The following is a 17,636-nucleotide window of genomic DNA, read 5'->3' as shown; positions in this document are numbered from 1 at the left end:
CTAGGACGAGGGGGCCCTCCCTAAAGCTCATAGGTAAGAAAGCGAGGACAAATCAAGGGAAATATTTCTTCACCCAGAGGGTCGTTAGTTGATGGAATTCACTTCCAGAAGAGTGGGATTGGACACACAAGAAATTTAATTTTTAAAAAACTGTATGTGTGGGGGAGAGAAATGTCCTGACTTTATGAGCCAGATATCCATGACACCCCCTCCTCCCCACTCAAGTTGTTTTGTAGATGAACTTCGCTTGGTGGTGCTGTAGAGATATTTTTGCAAATCAGACTCACAACCAAGGAGGGGGGGGGGGGAGAGTGTGAGCTTCCTGTTTAATGCAACTTTTAACAATAAATTGAAGCGTCATGCCGGCTCACCACTAAAAAATGACCGCCTTTGCCTTGTAGGACCAGCTGGTTGAAACAGTTTTTTAATTTTTTATTATTTACTTAAATTTATAGGCTGCCCTTCTCCTGATAGCGTACAAAACTAAAACAGAATTTAAAACCCCAAATATTAGAAAACATATCCATCCATCCCTCCTCTGTTCCTACTGGCCGGACAGAGTGTTGTCGCTCAACGGCCCTGGGCCTGCCTGCAAGGCCATGTTTTTAAAGCCTTTCCGAAGGCCAGGAGGGTGGGGGCAGTGTGAATCTCGGGGGGGGGAGTTGATTCCAGGACCGGGGCCGCTACAGAGAAGGCCCTTCCCCACGGCCCCACCAGTCGGCACAATGGGGGAGCCAGATTCCCCCACTTAGTAATTGCAGTGCTTCACTTAACAATTGGCAAGGGGCAAAAGTGGCTTAACTCTCGCTTAGCAACAGAGGTTTTGGGCTCAACTGTGGTCATAAGTCCAGGACTACCGATTCGACTAAAAGCGAAGTGTGGTGAAAGAATTCTAACCCAAAGAATTCTAACTCTGCAAACAAAGCCACGTCCCACCATGCATCCTTTGGGAGCAGGAAACATTTATTTCTCGGGGACGGGTCAATTTCCCTTCAGCCAGGGAGGGCATTCTCGGGCCTGGCACAGGAGGGACCGAGGTTACTTTGTCTGCTGCAGGCAACATCCACAGGTGAGGGAGCAGATGGTGGGATTGCCCTTCTCCTCCTTCAGAGCCCCCCTGAGATGCTAGGCGGGCGTCTCCACCATTAGCCCAGAGAGGTCCCGGAAGGGAAAATGTGAGAACTGGAACCGGTGCTCAGGTGGCGCAGTGGCTAGAGTTCAGCACTGGAGGCTACTCCTGCCGACTGCAGTTGGGCGGCCAAAGGTTGACTCAGCCTTCCATGATAAAATGATGGCCCAGATTTGGGGGCAAGAGGCCGACTCTGAAGGGGGCTTAGAAGGGGCTGGAAAGGACTGCGAGGCGATAGAGGGCATGGGGCAACTGCTGCCAACTGTTACATGGGGCTACCTCTTAAGAGTGTTCAGAAACTTCAGATCGTGCAGAATGCTGCCGCGAGAGCAATCATGGGCCTCCCCAGATACACCCATGTTTTGTCAACACTCCACGGCCTGCATTGGTTGCCGATTAGTTTCTGGACACAATTCAAAGTGTTGATAATGACCTATAAAGCCCTACATGGCATCAGACCAGTCTACCTCTGGAACTTCCTTCTGCCGCACAAATCCCAGTGACCGATTAGTCCCACAGAGTTGGCCTTCTCCAGGTCCCGTCAACTAAACAATGTCACTGGGTGGGACCCAGGGGGAGAGCCTTCTCTGTGGCGGCCCCGGCCCTCTGAAATCAACTCCCTCCGGAGATTCGAACTGCCCCCACATTCCGCAAGACTCTGAGGACTATGTCGCCAGGCATGGGGTAATTGAGGTATCCCCTTTCTGGCTAGTAAGATTTATGTGGTTATGATTGGGTAGTATTGACTGTTTTTAAATGATCGTGGGTTTTTACTTATAGTTTTAATCATTGGATTTGTACTGCATTGTTTATTGTTGTGAGCCGCCCCGAGTCTTCGGAGAGGGGTGGCATACAAATCTAATAAATTATTATTAATTATTATTATTATGGGGAGAATTCTGGGCCTTCAATTCCACAATCGGGAGAGAAGGTCTGTTTTTATACAGGGGTGGCTCTGGCAGTCATTCTAAGCAAAGCCAACAAATGATTCAAACAGGGCAAGGGGCTCGGGAGGGGGAGCAGGGGCCACTAATAAAAGGGGGTCACCAGCTTTTCTCACTCCAGATATCCCTCTCCTAAGTGCAAATCCCTCCTGCTGCTGTGAACAGCTATTACATGGTTAAGGTTCAACTAGATGTCCAGTTCCAGAAGAATTTGCGGCTGCCAGGAAGAGTCGGCAGACCTGGTCCGTTGGTGCCACCTCCAGGAAGCCCATGCTTTGCCTTTGGTGTTCCTCCGGGGGAGCCTCCCTGGCTCAGGGGAGCAGCCGGGGGGGGGGGGAATTGCTCTGCCGCATTCCGTGTGGTTCTCCTCCCGGGTCCAGTGATTCCCTGCTGGTCCAAGGGGGATGGGAGCGGCCTGCGGTGGTTCTCCTGGGAGCCGTTAGCAGCAGTTCAGGCTGGATGGACGGGATCTGTGGGAAGGCGCCGCATCTTCCTCTATCCCTGCAAGAGGAGACCAAGGGAGGGAGGGGGTTTTCAAAGTGTTCCTCTCCTCCGAACCCCAAATGCCAGGTCCCCCCTCGGCTACCTCGGATCAGAGCCAATGCTGCCAATGCTACCTGGGCTCAACCAGAAGGAGCCCCACAGGAGCAGCTGCTTCTGGACAGGAGCACCCTCGCTGCCCCCCCCCCCCCCCGCTCTGTGTGATTCTCCACCTCTTGAAGATGGACAGGTGTCAACTCATTGTGTTTGGGAATTGGGAGGGTTCAAACCCACCCACCACCCTCTGGGTGCCAGAGCTGAGAAAGGCCGCGGTCTAGAAGGAAAGGCCCCTTCGGGCTCTTTTCCTGGGAATGAGGAGACGGAAGGGGGGATCAGGCCCACGTACGGATGGAGTCCCCTGGGCCGATCGGCAGCAGCCGCGTGCAGCTCTTCTCCAATTCCATCAGCACCGACTTCTCAAAGGCCAAGGCGGCCACCCGGAAAAAAAGATCCTTCACATTTTCCCCTGAAGAGAGAGGAGAGGGGAGAGGATTCCTCAATCTGAGTGTTGTATTGGCAGTTCTGTGTTAGCAAAAACTTCAGAAGAGAAGGACTTAGGGGTCGTGATTTCTGACAGTCTCAAAATGGGTGAACAGTGCAGTCAGGCGGTAGGGAAAGCGAGTAGAATGCTTGGCTGCATAGCTAGAGGTATAACAAGCAGGAAGAGGGAGATTGTGATCCTACTGTATAGAGCGCTGGTGAGACCCCATTTGGAGTAATACTGTATCCAGTTCTGGAGACCTCATCTACAAAAAGATATTGACAAAATTGAACAGGTCCAAAAATGGGCTACAAAAATGGTGGAAGGTCTTAAGCATAAAACCTATCAGGAAAGATTTTATGAACTTAATCTATATAGTCTGGAGGACAGAAGGGAAAGTGAGGACGTGATCGAAACATTTAAATATGTTAAAGGTTCAGGAGGGAAGGGTTTTTCATAGAAAAGTGAACACTAGAACAAGGGGGCACAATCTGAAGTTAGTTGGGGGAAAGATCAGAAGCAACGTGAGAAAATATTATTTGACTGAAAGAGCAGTAGATGCTTGGAACAAACTTCCAGCAGATGTGGTTGGTAAATCCACAGTCACTGAATTGAAACATGCCTGGGATAAACATATATCCATCCTAAGATAAAATACAGGAAACAGTATAAGGGCAGACTAGATGGACCAAGAGGTCTTTTTCTGCCTTCAATCTTCTATGTTTCTATGCTTCTATGAGACACCCCAAATCCTTAAAGCCCGGCAAGCAGATATATCAGCTGGCTGTTGCTGCTCTATTCAGAGAATGGACACAACACGGGCGCTTGCTGGGAGAACAAATGCACAGGCACAACCTCCTCGGGGCACCCAAGCTGGGTGGGCGACACTTGGGGTCCAGGGGCTCCCTGGGGGTGCCGCTCCCTCCCTGGTCTGCTCTGCTGCCTTCCTGGAGCTCCACTGACCTGTTTTGGCCGAGACGGACCAATATTCAGCCTGCATCTCGTTGGCCAGGCGGAGGGCGTCCCACTCTGTCCGCTCGCTCTCGGCACTGGACTGAAAGGGAAAGAGCCCCCAAGGGGGAGTGAGGCACCTGCCTTTCCATGGCCCTCTTCCCAGGCCAGGAGGGGGCGCTCTGGGGAAGATTCCTGTTGCAGGAGCCGGGTGGGACAGGGAGTTCCAAAGGCCCCCAAAGCAGGTCCTGCCCTCCCAGGGGCTGAGTGGCTGCCCTGTCTCTCCTCAGTCCAGGCAAAGGCAGCTGGGCCAGGCCGTGACAGAGAGCCTGACAGCCACAAGTGGGAGAGGGGGCCACAGGGACCACACAGCCAGTCCACGTGGCTCCTTCCCACAGCCAGGAGACGAGGGAGGGGGCAAGCAACCCCAAGGAGTGCATGTAGGTGGAGAGGGGAGGCCCTCTGTGTGCCCCCTGCCCTTCTGGCCTTGTCTGCACCAGGGGAGCCCCCCAGCCTCGCCTCCAGCGTCCCCCTTCCTTTCCAAGAAGTAGAGCCCAAAGAAGAGAAGCAGGAAAGACCAGGGCAGAGGGAGGGCACAGGAGTTGGGGGCAGCCACCGTGAATCGTTTCAAGAAGGGCGACACAAATCAATCAATCAAATCAAATCAATCAATCAATCAATCAATCAATCAATGCACCACCTTCCCCTCCGTTGCATCACAAGAGCGCCCAGTGTGTGTTGACCTTTCAAATCAATTGCTCCCACTCCAAAATGGGTCTAAAGGCCATGATGATGAACACAGGGGGCATGCTAGCCATTGCCCTAGCTCAGCTCCAGCAGGCCTCTGTGCACCGGGCAGCTGATTTTTGGCTTGCGCAAAGGCTTTGGGAGGGACGGGGCATTTTTCCCTCCCCAGGGTCTAAGAAAGCCTCTGGAGAGCCTGGGGAGGGCAAAAAAGGCCCAACTAAAGTCAAGAAGCAGGGCAGCGGGGAGCCAGGTGGAGGGAACAGGGCAGCACAGGGGGCTCGCGTGCGCAAGCACAAGGGGCTGGGGCATGTGAGAGGGGGCACTGAATTATGGGTGTGAGCACTCTTCTGACACCCCCCCCCCCCCGAGGGAAAAATGGTTCTCCATCCCTGCAGAAATACCAAGACAGGAGACAGAACCAGAAGTCCTGCCTGGGTTTTGACATGTGTCTTGGCTGCCACCTTGAGGCTCCTGGTCTCCTCTGGTGGAGGAACAGGGCCCGGGGGGGGGGGAGGGGGCTGCTCCCAGCTCTTCACCCAGCCAGCCTCAATTCCCCCCCACCAAGCTGTCAGGGCTTCCCATGGACAGACCTGCTCCCTCCGCTGTGCTGCAGGTGGCTCCCCAACAGTGATAGAATTTTTACTGCCACACTGTGGCTGTGGCTTATGCATTTTCTTTCAACACCTTTCAGTGCAAATTGGGTGCTCTGGGGTGGAGCTCCATTTTGGATACCCCACTGCATTCCCCCCTGTCCGGCCAGCAGGTCAACCCTGATTATCTACTATATAAAGTGTATGTATGCGACAGCTCTTCTAAAATTATACACATTCAACCTCATTTACTGCGATAGGAAAAACATACCCAGAGCCCAGAAGGGGGGGAAAAGAAAATTTTACTACCGGTGCTGCATACCTGACCCTCCTCTTAGGAGCCCACCACTGCTCCCCAATCCACCCACCCACCCACTTGACCCTTGAGATGGATTTCTTCAGGCTCACCAGCAGATCCTTCTTGGTTCCCACCAGAAAGACGAAGCTGGAGCCGGGGTGATTCTCTCGCAGGGCATCCTCCAGCCACCGCCTGGACGGGGAGAAGAGGACAGATGAGCGACCTGCCCTGCCGCCTTCTGCCACCCCAGCTCCAAAGAGGCCCCCCCCCCCACACACACCCGTCCTGCTGCCGGGGGCGGCCTCCCCCTGGCTCTTGGCCCTGGGAGGAGATGAGGCCTCTAAAGGCACCTTTGCAGGAGGGACCCTCCCCTCTAAGTCCCTGTCACATGGCCTTTGATAACTACTCAGAAACTTCAGCTAGTCCAGGAGGCAGCAGCACCAAGAGTCACAGCGGCCGCCATGCTTTGCCCACGGAGCTCCTCTGTGGCGTTACCTCTTCCCAGGTTCCATTCAAGATGCTGCCATCCCTTCCCAAGCCCTGTCGGATCGCCTTCCCTCCGGACATCTGCCCATCATGCCAGATCAAACAGGATTGGGGCCAGGCCCTGCTCCCCTCCCCAAAACCTGGCTAGCCGCTGCCCCTTCACCTGAAACCTGGTGGGCTTCTGCCCTCCTGGCCTTTCCTAAAGCATGAAGACCTCCCGTTCCCCCAAACGATAAAGGACGGGGGGGCTGCATGTTGGGGGCTTGACATGGTGCCCTATTTTACTCTTCAACGTTTATGGCTTTTAATACTGTTTTGTGTCGTTTTAATTCTTGTCTGGGAACCCCCTCGGCTCTGCTCCAAGGCAGGGGGAGCAACATTGGGAATAATGAACAGATCTCTGCCTTCTACAGCATTCGGCCTGTTTCTCCCTCTGCAAACCTAATCAGGTGGCAGCCAGCCCTCTGGCCCCGACTGCCCCACGGCTCCTCTGGGCTGGCAAACGGATCCAGGGCTGCCCCGAGTGATCAGGCAGAGGGAAGCGAAGGCTTCTTATAAAACCAGCCCAAAATATATATACAACATTTTTTTCCAAACTGAGGAAGGGGCGGCATACAAATCTAATAATAATAATAATAATAATAAGCACCCGACTGATGATGAAATACGAAATCCAGCATAGTGATCCCGTTTGCTGTGTTGTATTGACATAATAATAATAATAATAATAATAATAATATTATGTCAATACAACACAGCAAACGGGATCACTATGCTGGATTTCGTATTTCATCATCAGTCGGGTGCTTCCCAAGCACCTAGGACTGCGTGATGTAGCAGCGAATTATGTTTCCCGATCCCAGTAAAGCGGCCTTTTGCTATTATTTATTATTATTATTATTATTATTATTATTATTATTATTATTATTACTACTACTACTACTATTACTAGTACCCTCAGTTTTATTTTGTTTAACTCCTCTTTCCAAAGTTTAGTGAATACATTTTGTATAGAAAAAAAGTATCTGCGCTATAGAATAACCGTCTTATCTATCTATCTATCTATCTATCTATCTATCTATCTATCTATCTATCTATCTACCTACCTACCTACCTACCTACCTACCTATCTATTGGATTTGTATGCCGCCCCTCTCCGTGGACTCAGGGCGGCTAACAACAGTGATAAAAACAGAATGTAAAAATCCAATACTAAAACAGCTAACTATTTTTGTTGATAGTATTAATGTTCAACTGCTTTGTGGATCCCATAGTAAAATTATCAAATTCTATTATGCAAAAGCTTTGGTTATGTGAAAAGGATAAATTATACAGCATTAAACAAATAATCTCTTTTAAATTATTTACAGTATTCATTTTGCTTGTACTTTTAAATGGACAATATACATCACATGCTCCCTGGGCCAGTCCCCTCCCTAAAGCCGTAGGAGCCCAAGAAGACCCCAGAGCCCACAGGAGCCAAGCTGGAGGCAGAACCGGGAATGGCTGGGCCCTCCGTTCACATGCAGCCTGCAGGGGCGGATCAGAGCCACCTGGCATCAGGGCCTCAGGGCCAGCCAGGCTTTCACCCTCCCTTGGCCTCCTCCTCCTCCTTCTCCCAGGCCCTTTAGGAAGACCTGCCCAGCTGGAATCCACACCCCAGCAGGAGGAGGAAAACAGGGCCTCCCTCCTTGGCAGGCAGGGTGAAGCCTTCTTCCTCACAGGCTTCAATGCATGCGTGCCTCTTCTCCAAATGCAAATTAATGTTTAACTCACAGGGGACTTTTCTTAGTCTTTCACCTAAATGTGCAGGAGCCATGATTACAAATTCCAATTGGTGAGGAGCTTGATTTTTTGCTATAGAAATTGTGGTAATTTCTGCAGCATGCGTGTGTGTATGTAGCCAAAGCGGATATACAGGATCCGATCCTGTAATCGTTCTGGTATAAGCTTAATATTTCATGATGAATTGAATTGAATTAAATTTATTAGATTTGTATGCCGCCCCTCTACGAAGACTCGGGGTGGCTCACAGCAAGACAGTAATAATAATAATAATAATAATAATAATAATAATAATAATAAATAATAATAATTAAATTTGTATGCCGCCCCTCTCCGAAGACTAATACAATACCATACAAATCTAACATTAAAATTTAAACTAAATTAAAATACATGTATAAAAAACCCATTAACTACAGAGTCATACACACTCAGTCCAACTGATCAATATAGAGGTCAGAGAAAAAAGGGGAGGGGGTTAATCCCCCCACGCCTGGCGGCAGAGATGGGTCTTTAGCATTTTGCGGAAGGTGAGGAGGGGGGGGCAGTCCTAAACTCCAGGGGGAGTTGATTCCAGAGGGCTAGGGCCGTGACAGAGAAGGCTCTTCCCCTGGGTCCTGCCAGGCGACATTGTTTAGTCGACGGGATCCAGAGAAGGCCAACTCTGTGGGACCTAATCGGCCGCTGGGATTTGTGCAGCAGAAGGCAGTCCCGAAGGATGATACCCTAATAAGCCATCTCTCCATCCACCACGGACTCCTGGTATTCCCACCCCATCTCACTGACGTCTCCTACCGTGGTATTATTGTGGCCAAACAATGGTTGGAAAAATGGTCACACCCCTCCCTGGCAGATCTGATTTTTAAAAATTATTATTATTATTAATTACTATTATTATTAATTACTATTAATTACTATTAATTACTATTAATTACTATTAATTACTATTATTATTATTATTATATTTGTATGCCGCACCTCTCCGTAAGAGGGTTTGCTCGCGTTTGGCTTTGTGCAAAAGCAGGCCGATCTTCTTCAACCAATAAACGTGGCCCCATCGTGCGTGGCTCTGCGGGGCATGCAAAGTCAGTTCCAAGGGAAAACGGGAGCCACTTACTTGGTGTGATCCAAAGTCTGGATGTCAGCCAAGTCGAAAACGGTGATAATCACTGCGGAGAAAGTAAAATAAGACTGTGCAAGGTTTGAGCAGCCTCTGGCTGGCCCCTGCCAAAGGTGGAGGGGAGGGCAAACAAGGAGGGGAGTTCTTGGCCCTCGGCCCACCTTCTGCTCCTCTGTAGTAGGCAGACGCGATGCACTTGAACTTCTCCTGGCCGGCCGTGTCCCATCTGGGCAGGAGGGAGGAGAGGAGAAAGTCACCGGGGGCTCCGAGGGGACCTAAACTCTCCCACTGATCGAGCTAAAGTTTAAAGCAGGCAGAAAGCCCAGATAACAAGGTCCCCTCATCTTCAAAATTAAAATACAGAGAGAGAGAGAGAGAAACACAAAACACACACATACAATATATATATATATCTACCGGTACATATGGAATGTAAACCAGTTTGGCTGTTATTCATCAGCATCTGTGTATTTCCCACTTAAATACAAGTAGACCTCAATTTATGATTAGATTAGATTAGATTTATTGGATTTATATGCCGTCCCTCTCCGCAAACTCGGGGCGGCTCACAACAACAATAAAAAACAGTACATAATAACAAATCCAATGCCCACCAATCTAATTACAATTTAAAATTTGTAATTTCATAAAACAATCCCAATATATTTAAAAAAAACAGGCACACAGTCAATCAATCAACAAAACAACATGGGCAAGGGGGAGATGTTTAGTTCCCCCATGCCTGACGGCAGAGGTGGGTCTTAAGAAGTTTACGAAAGGCAGGGAGGGTGGGGGCAATCCTAATCTCAGGGGGGAGCTGGTTCCAGAGGGTCGGGGCTCCCACAGAGAAGGCTCTTCCCCTGGGTCCCGCCAGACGACACTGTTTAGTCGACGGGACCCGAAGAAGGCCGACTCTGTGGGACCTAACTGGTCGCTGGGATTCGTGCGGCAGGAGGCGGTCCCGAAGATATTCTGGTCCGGTGCCATGAAGGGCTTTATAGGTCATAACCAACACTTATGACCATAACTGAGCTTAGAATTTATGTTGCTAAGCGAGAAATTTGTTAAGGGAGTTTTGCTCCCTTTTATAATAGAAACATAGAAGACTGAAGGCAGAAAAAGACCTTCTGGTCCATCTAGTCTGCCCTTATACTATTTCCTGTATTTTATCTTAGGGTGGATCTATGTTTATCGCAGGCATTTTTAAATTCAGTTACTGTGGATTTACCAACCACGTCTGCTGGAATTTTTTTCCAAGCATCTACTACTCTTTCAGTAAAATAATATTTTCTCATGTTGTTTGAAGGGTCATGTGGATCCAATTTATGATGTTTTTGCCCATAACTGGCATTCCAGCAAAAATGCCCCCTAGTGAACAATGGGTTTGTTTAACGCCACATCAAAAAAATAAAAGTTGGGTACCGGAGCTGCTTTCCAACTTACATCTGGAGATTGTAGGGCACCCCAGCGATCTCAAAACGCTCGATTTCAAAATCCACGCCAATGGTCGCCTTGTAATCCCGATCAAAAACCTCTTTACAAAACCTGTGATGAAAAATATAAAGAATAATGGGGGTGAGGGGCGGGGGAACTCCATAGAAGCTGCCATTAATTGCTGCTGGAAAATGGAACTGTTTCCACCCGGAAGCATTATAATACCTGTTGATAAGGCTTGTTTTTCCAACACAGAGGTCTCCCACCACGACCACTTTGGAGATCTTTAGGCTGCAACACACATTTGTCATATTGAACATGCTGATACAGTATTAAGGGGGGGGGGGGAAACAGACCTTTTTACAGAGCAAATGAACTTCCAAAGTGAGGGACGCCAAATCTGGAGCTCTCCATGGCTTGAGCCAACTGGGCCCTGGGCTCCCCTATCAAGAGCATCCCATCCTCCTTTTGAGCTTGAAGTAGATCAGGCTCCAATGGGGTTTTGCCTCCCTCTGCTTCCTCCCACACCCAATTCTTTTTTTTGATCTGAGCGTAAAGCAAACTAGGGGTATGTGGGGGTGGGGGTTTGCTTCAGAAAGGCAGAAACAGATAGGAGAACCCTCTTCCTGATCAGCAACGAAGACAACATCAGGACCTCAAGGGGAACCAAAATGGATGTCTCCACAAAACAAACAGGACTTGCATTTATGTAGATGTTTCTCCGGAAAAATATGAACCAGAAGTTGTTTTTACACATTAATTACATTTCCTACCTTTCTTTCCTGCTATTTCCTCCCGCTTCTCCTTTAACAAAGTGCATGTTTGCACTTAGCAAACATACCAATGAGAAGGACAGGGGTCTCCCAGGACTTAAGTGGGGGGGGGGGGCTGAACCTTGACTGGTCCAACATTTAAATCAGCATATTGCTGGGACTCTCCAGCTTAGAGATGCAGTGACTAGAATACATTCAGGAGATTGTTTTATAATCCTGGAAAATACTTGCACACTCACTCCTTCCTCCCTGTTTTTCCTCTTTTCCCAGAGGTCAATTTATCATGTTCCCTGAGAAGCCATATTCTCTCCGCAGCCCACCCAACCATTACAGTTCTGGCATTGGGTTGGCAGGAATTGGAAAACAGGATGAACCTGGGTGGTTTGCTGGGCTACGTCTGCAAATGAAAGAGTGGCAGGAAAAAGCTCTTGGGACGCAATACAAAGCTTAAACTGCTGTGCTAGACTCCCAGAACAGCACCTCCTCGGCTGATGATGTTGCATGCTATCGTGGGGCTATCCAGATTTGCCCACATCTCTCCAATACTCCACAGCCTGCACTGGCTGCGGATTAGTTTCCGGTCACAATTCAAAGTGTTGGTAATGACCTATAAAGTCCTACATGGCATCGGACCAGAATACCTCCGGAACTGCCTTCTGCTGCATGAATCCCAGCGACTGATAAGGTCCCACAGAGTTGGCCTTCTCCAAGTCCCGTCGACTAAACAGTGTCGGCTGGTGAGCCCCAGGGGAAGAGCCTTCTCTGTGGCGGCCCTGGCCCTCTGGAATCAACTCCCCCCAGAGATCAGAACCGCCCCCACCCTCCTTGCCTTTTCTAAGTTGCTAAACACCCACCTTTGTCGCCAGGCATGGGGGAACTAAGATACCCCCAGGCTTATATAGTTTACTCATGGTATGATTGTGTTGTATGGTTTTAAGGTTGGGTTTTTAGATGTTTTTAATATTAGATTTGTTATACTATTATTATTTTGTTGTGAGCCGCTCCGAGTCTACGGAGAGGGGCAGCATACAAATCTAATAAATTATTATTATCTCACATCCTTTTAAATAATTGGAGCTGGGTTGGACTTGGCTTAACAGAATGTGTTTACGCTTCAGAACCGCTGGCAAGCAATGGTCTAGACATCCTGGTAGAACGCAAGGTGTTGCCACCACCTGCTGTGGCTTGCAAGAAACAATAAAGAGAAGAGTGGATGGATGCTACGAAGGGCAGATGAGGAGGATTTTCTGCCATTCCAGACACATCTTCCCCATAGAAATTTTCCACTTTCTGCCCAGAGCAGGGGAGGATCGCTGAGATGGCAAGGCAGATGGAAGAGCTCAAGGGACAAATGTCAGAAGGGCTGCAGGGCATGGAAGGCAAACTCACCCAACGGTGCCCAACGGGTTCCTCCGCTGACAGGCGGCCCTCACCTGGGCGTGGAAGTCCTCCTTGAGCTGCAGGCAGGCCTCTGGGGTGTAGCACTGCAGGCAGAGGGGAGCAGCAGCAGCGCTAGGAGGCCCTGGCTGGGCCTCCACCTGGGCAAGGACCCCCCTCCCACCCACCACCAGGGAGGGGAGGCCAGGCGGTGGGCCTAGCTTACCTGGGGGAAGTCCGAGATCCTCCGGTCTCTGCTGACGGGCAGCAGGGGGCCCTTCATCGCTCACCTTGGAGGGGGGCACAAAAGAAAGAAGGGGACACCTTACAACCGCCGCATCTCTGCAGGCCCCAAAGCTGAGGGAGGGGTGGGGGAGCAGCCTCTGCGGTCTTTGCACCCGGGCGCGGCCCTCAGTCCGAGGGGGCGCCTCCCATTCCCACACGGGGGGCCCTCCTTCAACAAGAGGCCGGAGCCCCCGAGCGCCCCGGCCAGGCTGAGGCTTCCAAGCGGGACCATCGCCAATCCGGGCTGAGGCGCCTCGCCCGGCAAAGGGCCCGCATCTCCCCTCGGGCGGGGCCCAAACGACGACGACGCCTCCGGTCCTTCCTCCGCCACACCTCAGCAGGTGCCTGTAGGGAGCTCCTCGGCCGCCGCCCGGCCTCCCCAAGCCACCCCCCAGTCGCGCCCGCTCAGGCCGGCCCTGCAGCTTCGGGCGCCCGGGGAGCGAACGGCGGCGGCGGGCTCTTCCCCCGCTGCCCCCCCCACCCCGAAGCAGCCCGGCGGGGGCCGCGAATGCTCCCCTCCCGCCCAGAGACCACACCTGGCAAAGGGCAGCGCGCAGCCCCGAGCGGCAGGCAGGAGGGAAGGCCTCGACAGGCAGTCGCCGCTGGTGTCGCGTAGCCATGGCAACCGCCCGAGGGCGGCAGAGGCTCAGGCCCTCACAGGCGGCGCCGCGCTGCCTCGCCGTCCGTGTTTTTTTGTTAAAGTTATTTATTTATTTATTTATTCGTTTATTTATTTATTCGATTTTTTTCATGCCGCCGTTCTCCTTAGAGTTAGGGCGGCTTACAACATGTTAGCAATAGCACTTTTTAACAAAGCCAGCATAAATTAAATGTAATGCTGGAAAGAGGGGCGGCATACAAATTTAATAAATAAAGAAATAAATCTGGATCCCCCAAAATCTGCCCGTCTGCATGGTGCGATTTCTGGAAGAGGCCGACTCCCTCCCCCCGGGCCTTCGGGCGACAGGAGAGCCCCCCCCCCCCCCCCCCCCCCGCTGCCCAGAAGTTTGGACCAGAAGACCTGCAAGCTCTCTTCCAACTCTGTTATCCTGCATGGAGACCTCTGGAGAAGGGAAACTTCACATTTCAAAGTGCACTACTATCACTACTAATTTTTTCCCATCATTCCTATCACCCATTTCCTCCCGTTTATGACTGTATGACTGTAACTTGTTGCTTGTATCCTTAAGATTTTTATCAATATTGTTTCCTCATTGCTTCCTCTATGACAATCATTAAGTGTTGTACCTCATGATTCTTGATAAATCTATATTTTCTTTTATGTACACTGAGAGCATTTGCGCCAAGACAAATTCCTTGTGTGTCCAATCACACTTGGGCCAATAAAATAATTCTAATTCAAGAGGAAACTCCTCCTGGGCCCTAACCAGAACGGCTCATCACAGATTCTTGGCTCCTGGGCAGCCTTGGATTTTTGAAAATGATGGAAGGTCTTAAACATAAAACTTATCAGGAAACACTTAATGAACTCAATCTGTATAGTCTGGAGGACAGAAGGAAAAGGGGGAACAGGATCGAAACATTTAAATACGTTCAAGGGTTAAATAAGGTTCAGGAGGGAAGTGTTTTTAATAGGAAAGTGAACCCAAGAACAAGGGGTCACAATCTGAGGTTAGTTGGGGGAAAGATCAGAAGCAACATGAGAAAATATTATTTGACTGAAAGAGTAGCAGATGCTTGGAACAAACTTCCAGCAGACGTGGTTGGTAAATCCACAGTAACTGAATTTAAACATGCCTGGGATAAACATAGATCCATCCTAAGATAAAATACAGGGAATAGTATAAGGGCAGACTAGATGGACCATAAGGTTTTTTTCTGTCGTCACTCTTCTCTGTTTCTATGAAGAGCGCCATCCCAGCTCTCCCAGCCTTCTCTTCGGTGCCCTGGTGTGTTTCCAGAGCCTTCGCCACATCAAGAGCTGTCTCCTCTGAGCACACAGTGGTTTGTCATCATCCTGCCTGGATGGTGGAGCCAAAACTGGACACAGAATTCCGGGGAGGGGGATTAAAGTGCATCCATCCTCACCTGGGTTTTAAACCGCATGTTCGGATCCACCCTTCTTTGCTATATTCTCTTTAAACCAGGACTCTCCAACTTTGGCAACTTTAAGACTTGTGGACTTCAACTCCCAGAATTCCTTGCCCGTTAAGGAATTCTGGGAGTTGAAGTCCACAAGTCTTAAGAGTCTTGGAGAGTCCTGGTTTAAACAACTTCTCGACCACAGGACGTAGGTGGAGCGGCAGATATTATTCTTTCCCTCCGCAGGCCCGGCCCAGCGAGGAACACCCGGGAGCGGCAGGGACAGAAAAGGCGCAGGACTCGGGGCGCGGCACAGCGACGAGGGAAGCCGAGCACCCCCGAAGCTGCTCGGGCGAGCGCTCGCGGACCCGCGGGAAGGCCCCGCCCCGCCCGGGGACCTGCGCGTGCGCGGACTTTCCCGCCCGGCGTCGCCGTCGCCTAGCAACCCGGCGCGCGGGCGATTCCGGCAGGCTCCCCTCAGGCATGGCGCATCCGCGGATCTCGGTCCAGCTGCCCCCCGACATCGACCCCACCAAGGCGCCCGTGGCCTTCGGCCGCCGGGGCCTCCCGAAGCTCAACGAAGAGCTGGAGCACCCCGATCTGCTAACGCGGCAGCGGGCCCTGATGGCGCTCTGCGACCTGGTGCACGACCCGGAGAACGCTTACCGAGCCATCAGCCTGGGTGAGCGGCGGCGGCTGGCGGGAGGGGGCGCAGCGGCCGTCCAGCCCCGCGTGTCTCGCCCGAGCCGCTTCCAGGTGGCGTCGACTGCAACTCCCAGAGCTCCGCAGCCCCGAGCGCCGCCCCGAGAATGCTGGGAGTTGAAGTCCAGCGCTCTTAAAGGGACCCTCGCGGGAGTGTAAAACCCCCCCCATCAATCCGGGAACTGGAATATCAGCCTCGAACACTCTTCCACCGCCACAGAGGACCCCCCCCCGCCAGGGGCCTTCCTAAAATGTGGGACCTAGCATTCTCCCCCAGTCTCCCCTTCCCTCCCCCTCCCCATCTCTCCTCTTCCCCTCATTCTCCTGTCTCCCTTCTCCCCCTCTATCTCTATGTCTCTCCCCTCCCCTATCTTCTCTTCCCCTCCTTCTATCTCCCCCTCCCCTATCTTCTCTTCCCCTCCTTCTATCTCCCCCTCCCCTATCTCTCTCCTCTTCCCTGTCTCTCCCCCTCTATCTCTCTCCCCTCCCCTATTTCTTCTTCCCCTTGTTCTCCCTCTGCCTCTCTCCTCCCCTATCTATCTCCTCTTCCCCTCCTTCTCCCTCTGTCCCTCTCCCCTTCTATCTCTATATCTCTCCCCTCCCCTATTTCCTCTTCCCCTTGTTCTCTCTCTGCCTCTCTCCTTCCCTCTCCCCCTCTCTTCTCCTCCCTTTGTCTCTCTCCCCCTCTATCTCTCCCCTCCTCCTCCTATCTATCTCCTCTTCCCCTCCTTCTCCCTCTGCCTCTCTCCTCCCCCTCTCTCAACAGTCACAGCCTTGTACAGACCACTGCTGGACTAGAGCTATCTATCTCCTCTTCCCCTCCTTCTCCCTCTGCCTCTCTCCTCCCCCTCTCTCAACAGTCACAGCCTTGTACAGACCACTGCTGGACTAGAGCTGCTCCAGACCTTTTGGTGGGAGAGTCCCTTCTTCTCCACCCTCCTTTCTTCTGGCAGAGGCCCGGGGTCAACCCGTGCCCAGCGTTTTGCAGAGCTGGCAGAGTTCGCTTGGTTGTGTCTGTTGAGAGCCAGGCAGGAGGGGCTCCTTCCCACACGGCAAAGAGAGAGCAGCCCTTGGACGGCCCCGTGGGCAGGAAGAGAGCAAGCTTGGACTCTTCCCTATCAATCCATAGAGCATACATCTAATTCAGTTATTGCAGATAATGCTTCAGTCTGTGAAGGTTCTGTTTGGAGGCAAACCAGAATAAAGAAATTGTTCAAAAGTAGCTCCAGGTGTCCTTGGTTATTAGGACCAGAGAGTCTCTGAAGCTTGTGTCAACTGATCTTCATCCAGAGGACCAGACACCTGCTTCAGTTACATCCCATGATCACTACTGAGCCGTTCTTCTCCATCTCCCCATCTAAGAGCCAGCGGGGTGCAGTGGTTAGAGTGCAGCACTGCAAGCTGCTTCTGCTAATCACTGGCTGCCAGATTGCACCTCAGTAGGCTCAAGTTTATTTATTTATTTTATTGATTGATTGTTAGAGTTGGAAGGGACCATGCGGGTCATCAAGTCAAACCCCCTGCCTAAGCAGGAACCCTATAGCATCCTAACCAAATGGCAGTCCAATTTCTTCTTAAAAATGTCCAGAGTATTGGAGTTTACAATGTCCGCTGGTAGGTTGTTCCAGTGGTTGATCGTTCTGACCGTCAGGAAGTTCTTCCTTATTTCCAGGTTGAATCTCTCCTTGGTCAGCTTCCAGCCTTTGTTCCTCGTCCGGCCCTCCAGTGCCCTGGAGAATAACGCGATCCCCTCCTCTCTGTGGCAACCCCTCGTATACCTGTAGACTGCTATCATATCCGCTCTGGCCCTCCTTTTCTCTAGGCTATCCATGCCCAGTTCCCGCAGTCTCTCTTCGTAAGTCTTGGTTTCTAGACCCCTGATCATTTTGGTTGCTCTTTTCTGCATCTTCTCAAGTTGACTCAGCCTTCCATCCTTCTCAGGTGGGTCAAA

The 17,636-nt window shown here is 51.2% G+C and overlaps 2 protein-coding genes across 3 annotated transcripts in view; one reads left to right on the top strand and one right to left on the bottom strand.

The window, feature by feature from the left end:
- Positions 1-307: 307 nt before the first annotated feature.
- Positions 308-15,787, bottom strand: RAB36 (RAB36, member RAS oncogene family). Of its 2 annotated transcripts, none has more exons than XM_070762474.1 (11): positions 15,650-15,787; positions 12,882-12,945; positions 12,668-12,762; positions 10,731-10,796; positions 10,515-10,616; positions 9,233-9,297; positions 9,069-9,120; positions 5,791-5,872; positions 4,058-4,148; positions 2,960-3,079; positions 308-2,574 (listed from the first exon to the last, which is right to left on the bottom strand). In XM_070762474.1, the coding sequence occupies exons 2-11, from the start codon at positions 12,936-12,938 to the stop codon at positions 2,513-2,515; spliced, it is 792 nt and encodes a 263-aa protein (XP_070618575.1). In that variant the 5' UTR covers positions 12,939-12,945; positions 15,650-15,787; the 3' UTR covers positions 308-2,512. The 2 variants fall into 2 exon arrangements, with proteins under 2 accessions (XP_070618575.1, XP_070618574.1); XM_070762473.1 differs by lacking the exon at positions 15,650-15,787 and adding an exon at positions 13,477-13,556.
- The window catches only part of RSPH14 (radial spoke head 14 homolog), a 104,670-nt gene continuing 102,462 nt past the window's right edge, over positions 15,429-17,636 (top strand). Inside the window, exon 1 of the mRNA XM_070762472.1 lies at positions 15,429-15,665. Within this exon, the coding sequence (XP_070618573.1) occupies positions 15,467-15,665 (199 nt within the window). The 5' untranslated portion in view covers positions 15,429-15,466. The remainder of the gene's footprint in view (positions 15,666-17,636) is intronic.

Source organism: Erythrolamprus reginae, chromosome 10, assembly GCF_031021105.1.
Source record: "Erythrolamprus reginae isolate rEryReg1 chromosome 10, rEryReg1.hap1, whole genome shotgun sequence".
NCBI lineage: Eukaryota > Metazoa > Chordata > Lepidosauria > Squamata > Dipsadidae > Erythrolamprus > Erythrolamprus reginae.
Note: the sequence above shows the minus strand (reverse complement) of the source record. Positions and strands in the feature narration are given on the sequence as shown.

What these genes read in the sequence shown, in the direction of transcription:
- RAB36 (XM_070762474.1), bottom strand. Translation starts at nt 12,938, where the DNA reads ATGAAGGGCCCCCTGCTGCCCGTCAGCAGAGACCGGAGGATCTCGGAC. An exon ending in AAAACAAGCCTTATCAACAG is followed by an intron (nt 10,617 to 10,730) that starts GTATTATAATGC and finishes TTTTCATCACAG; the next exon opens with GTTTTGTAAAGAGGTTTTTG. An exon ending in GTCCGTCTCGGCCAAAACAG is followed by an intron (nt 3,080 to 4,057) that starts GTCAGTGGAGCT and finishes CTCTCTCTTCAG; the next exon opens with GGGAAAATGTGAAGGATCTT.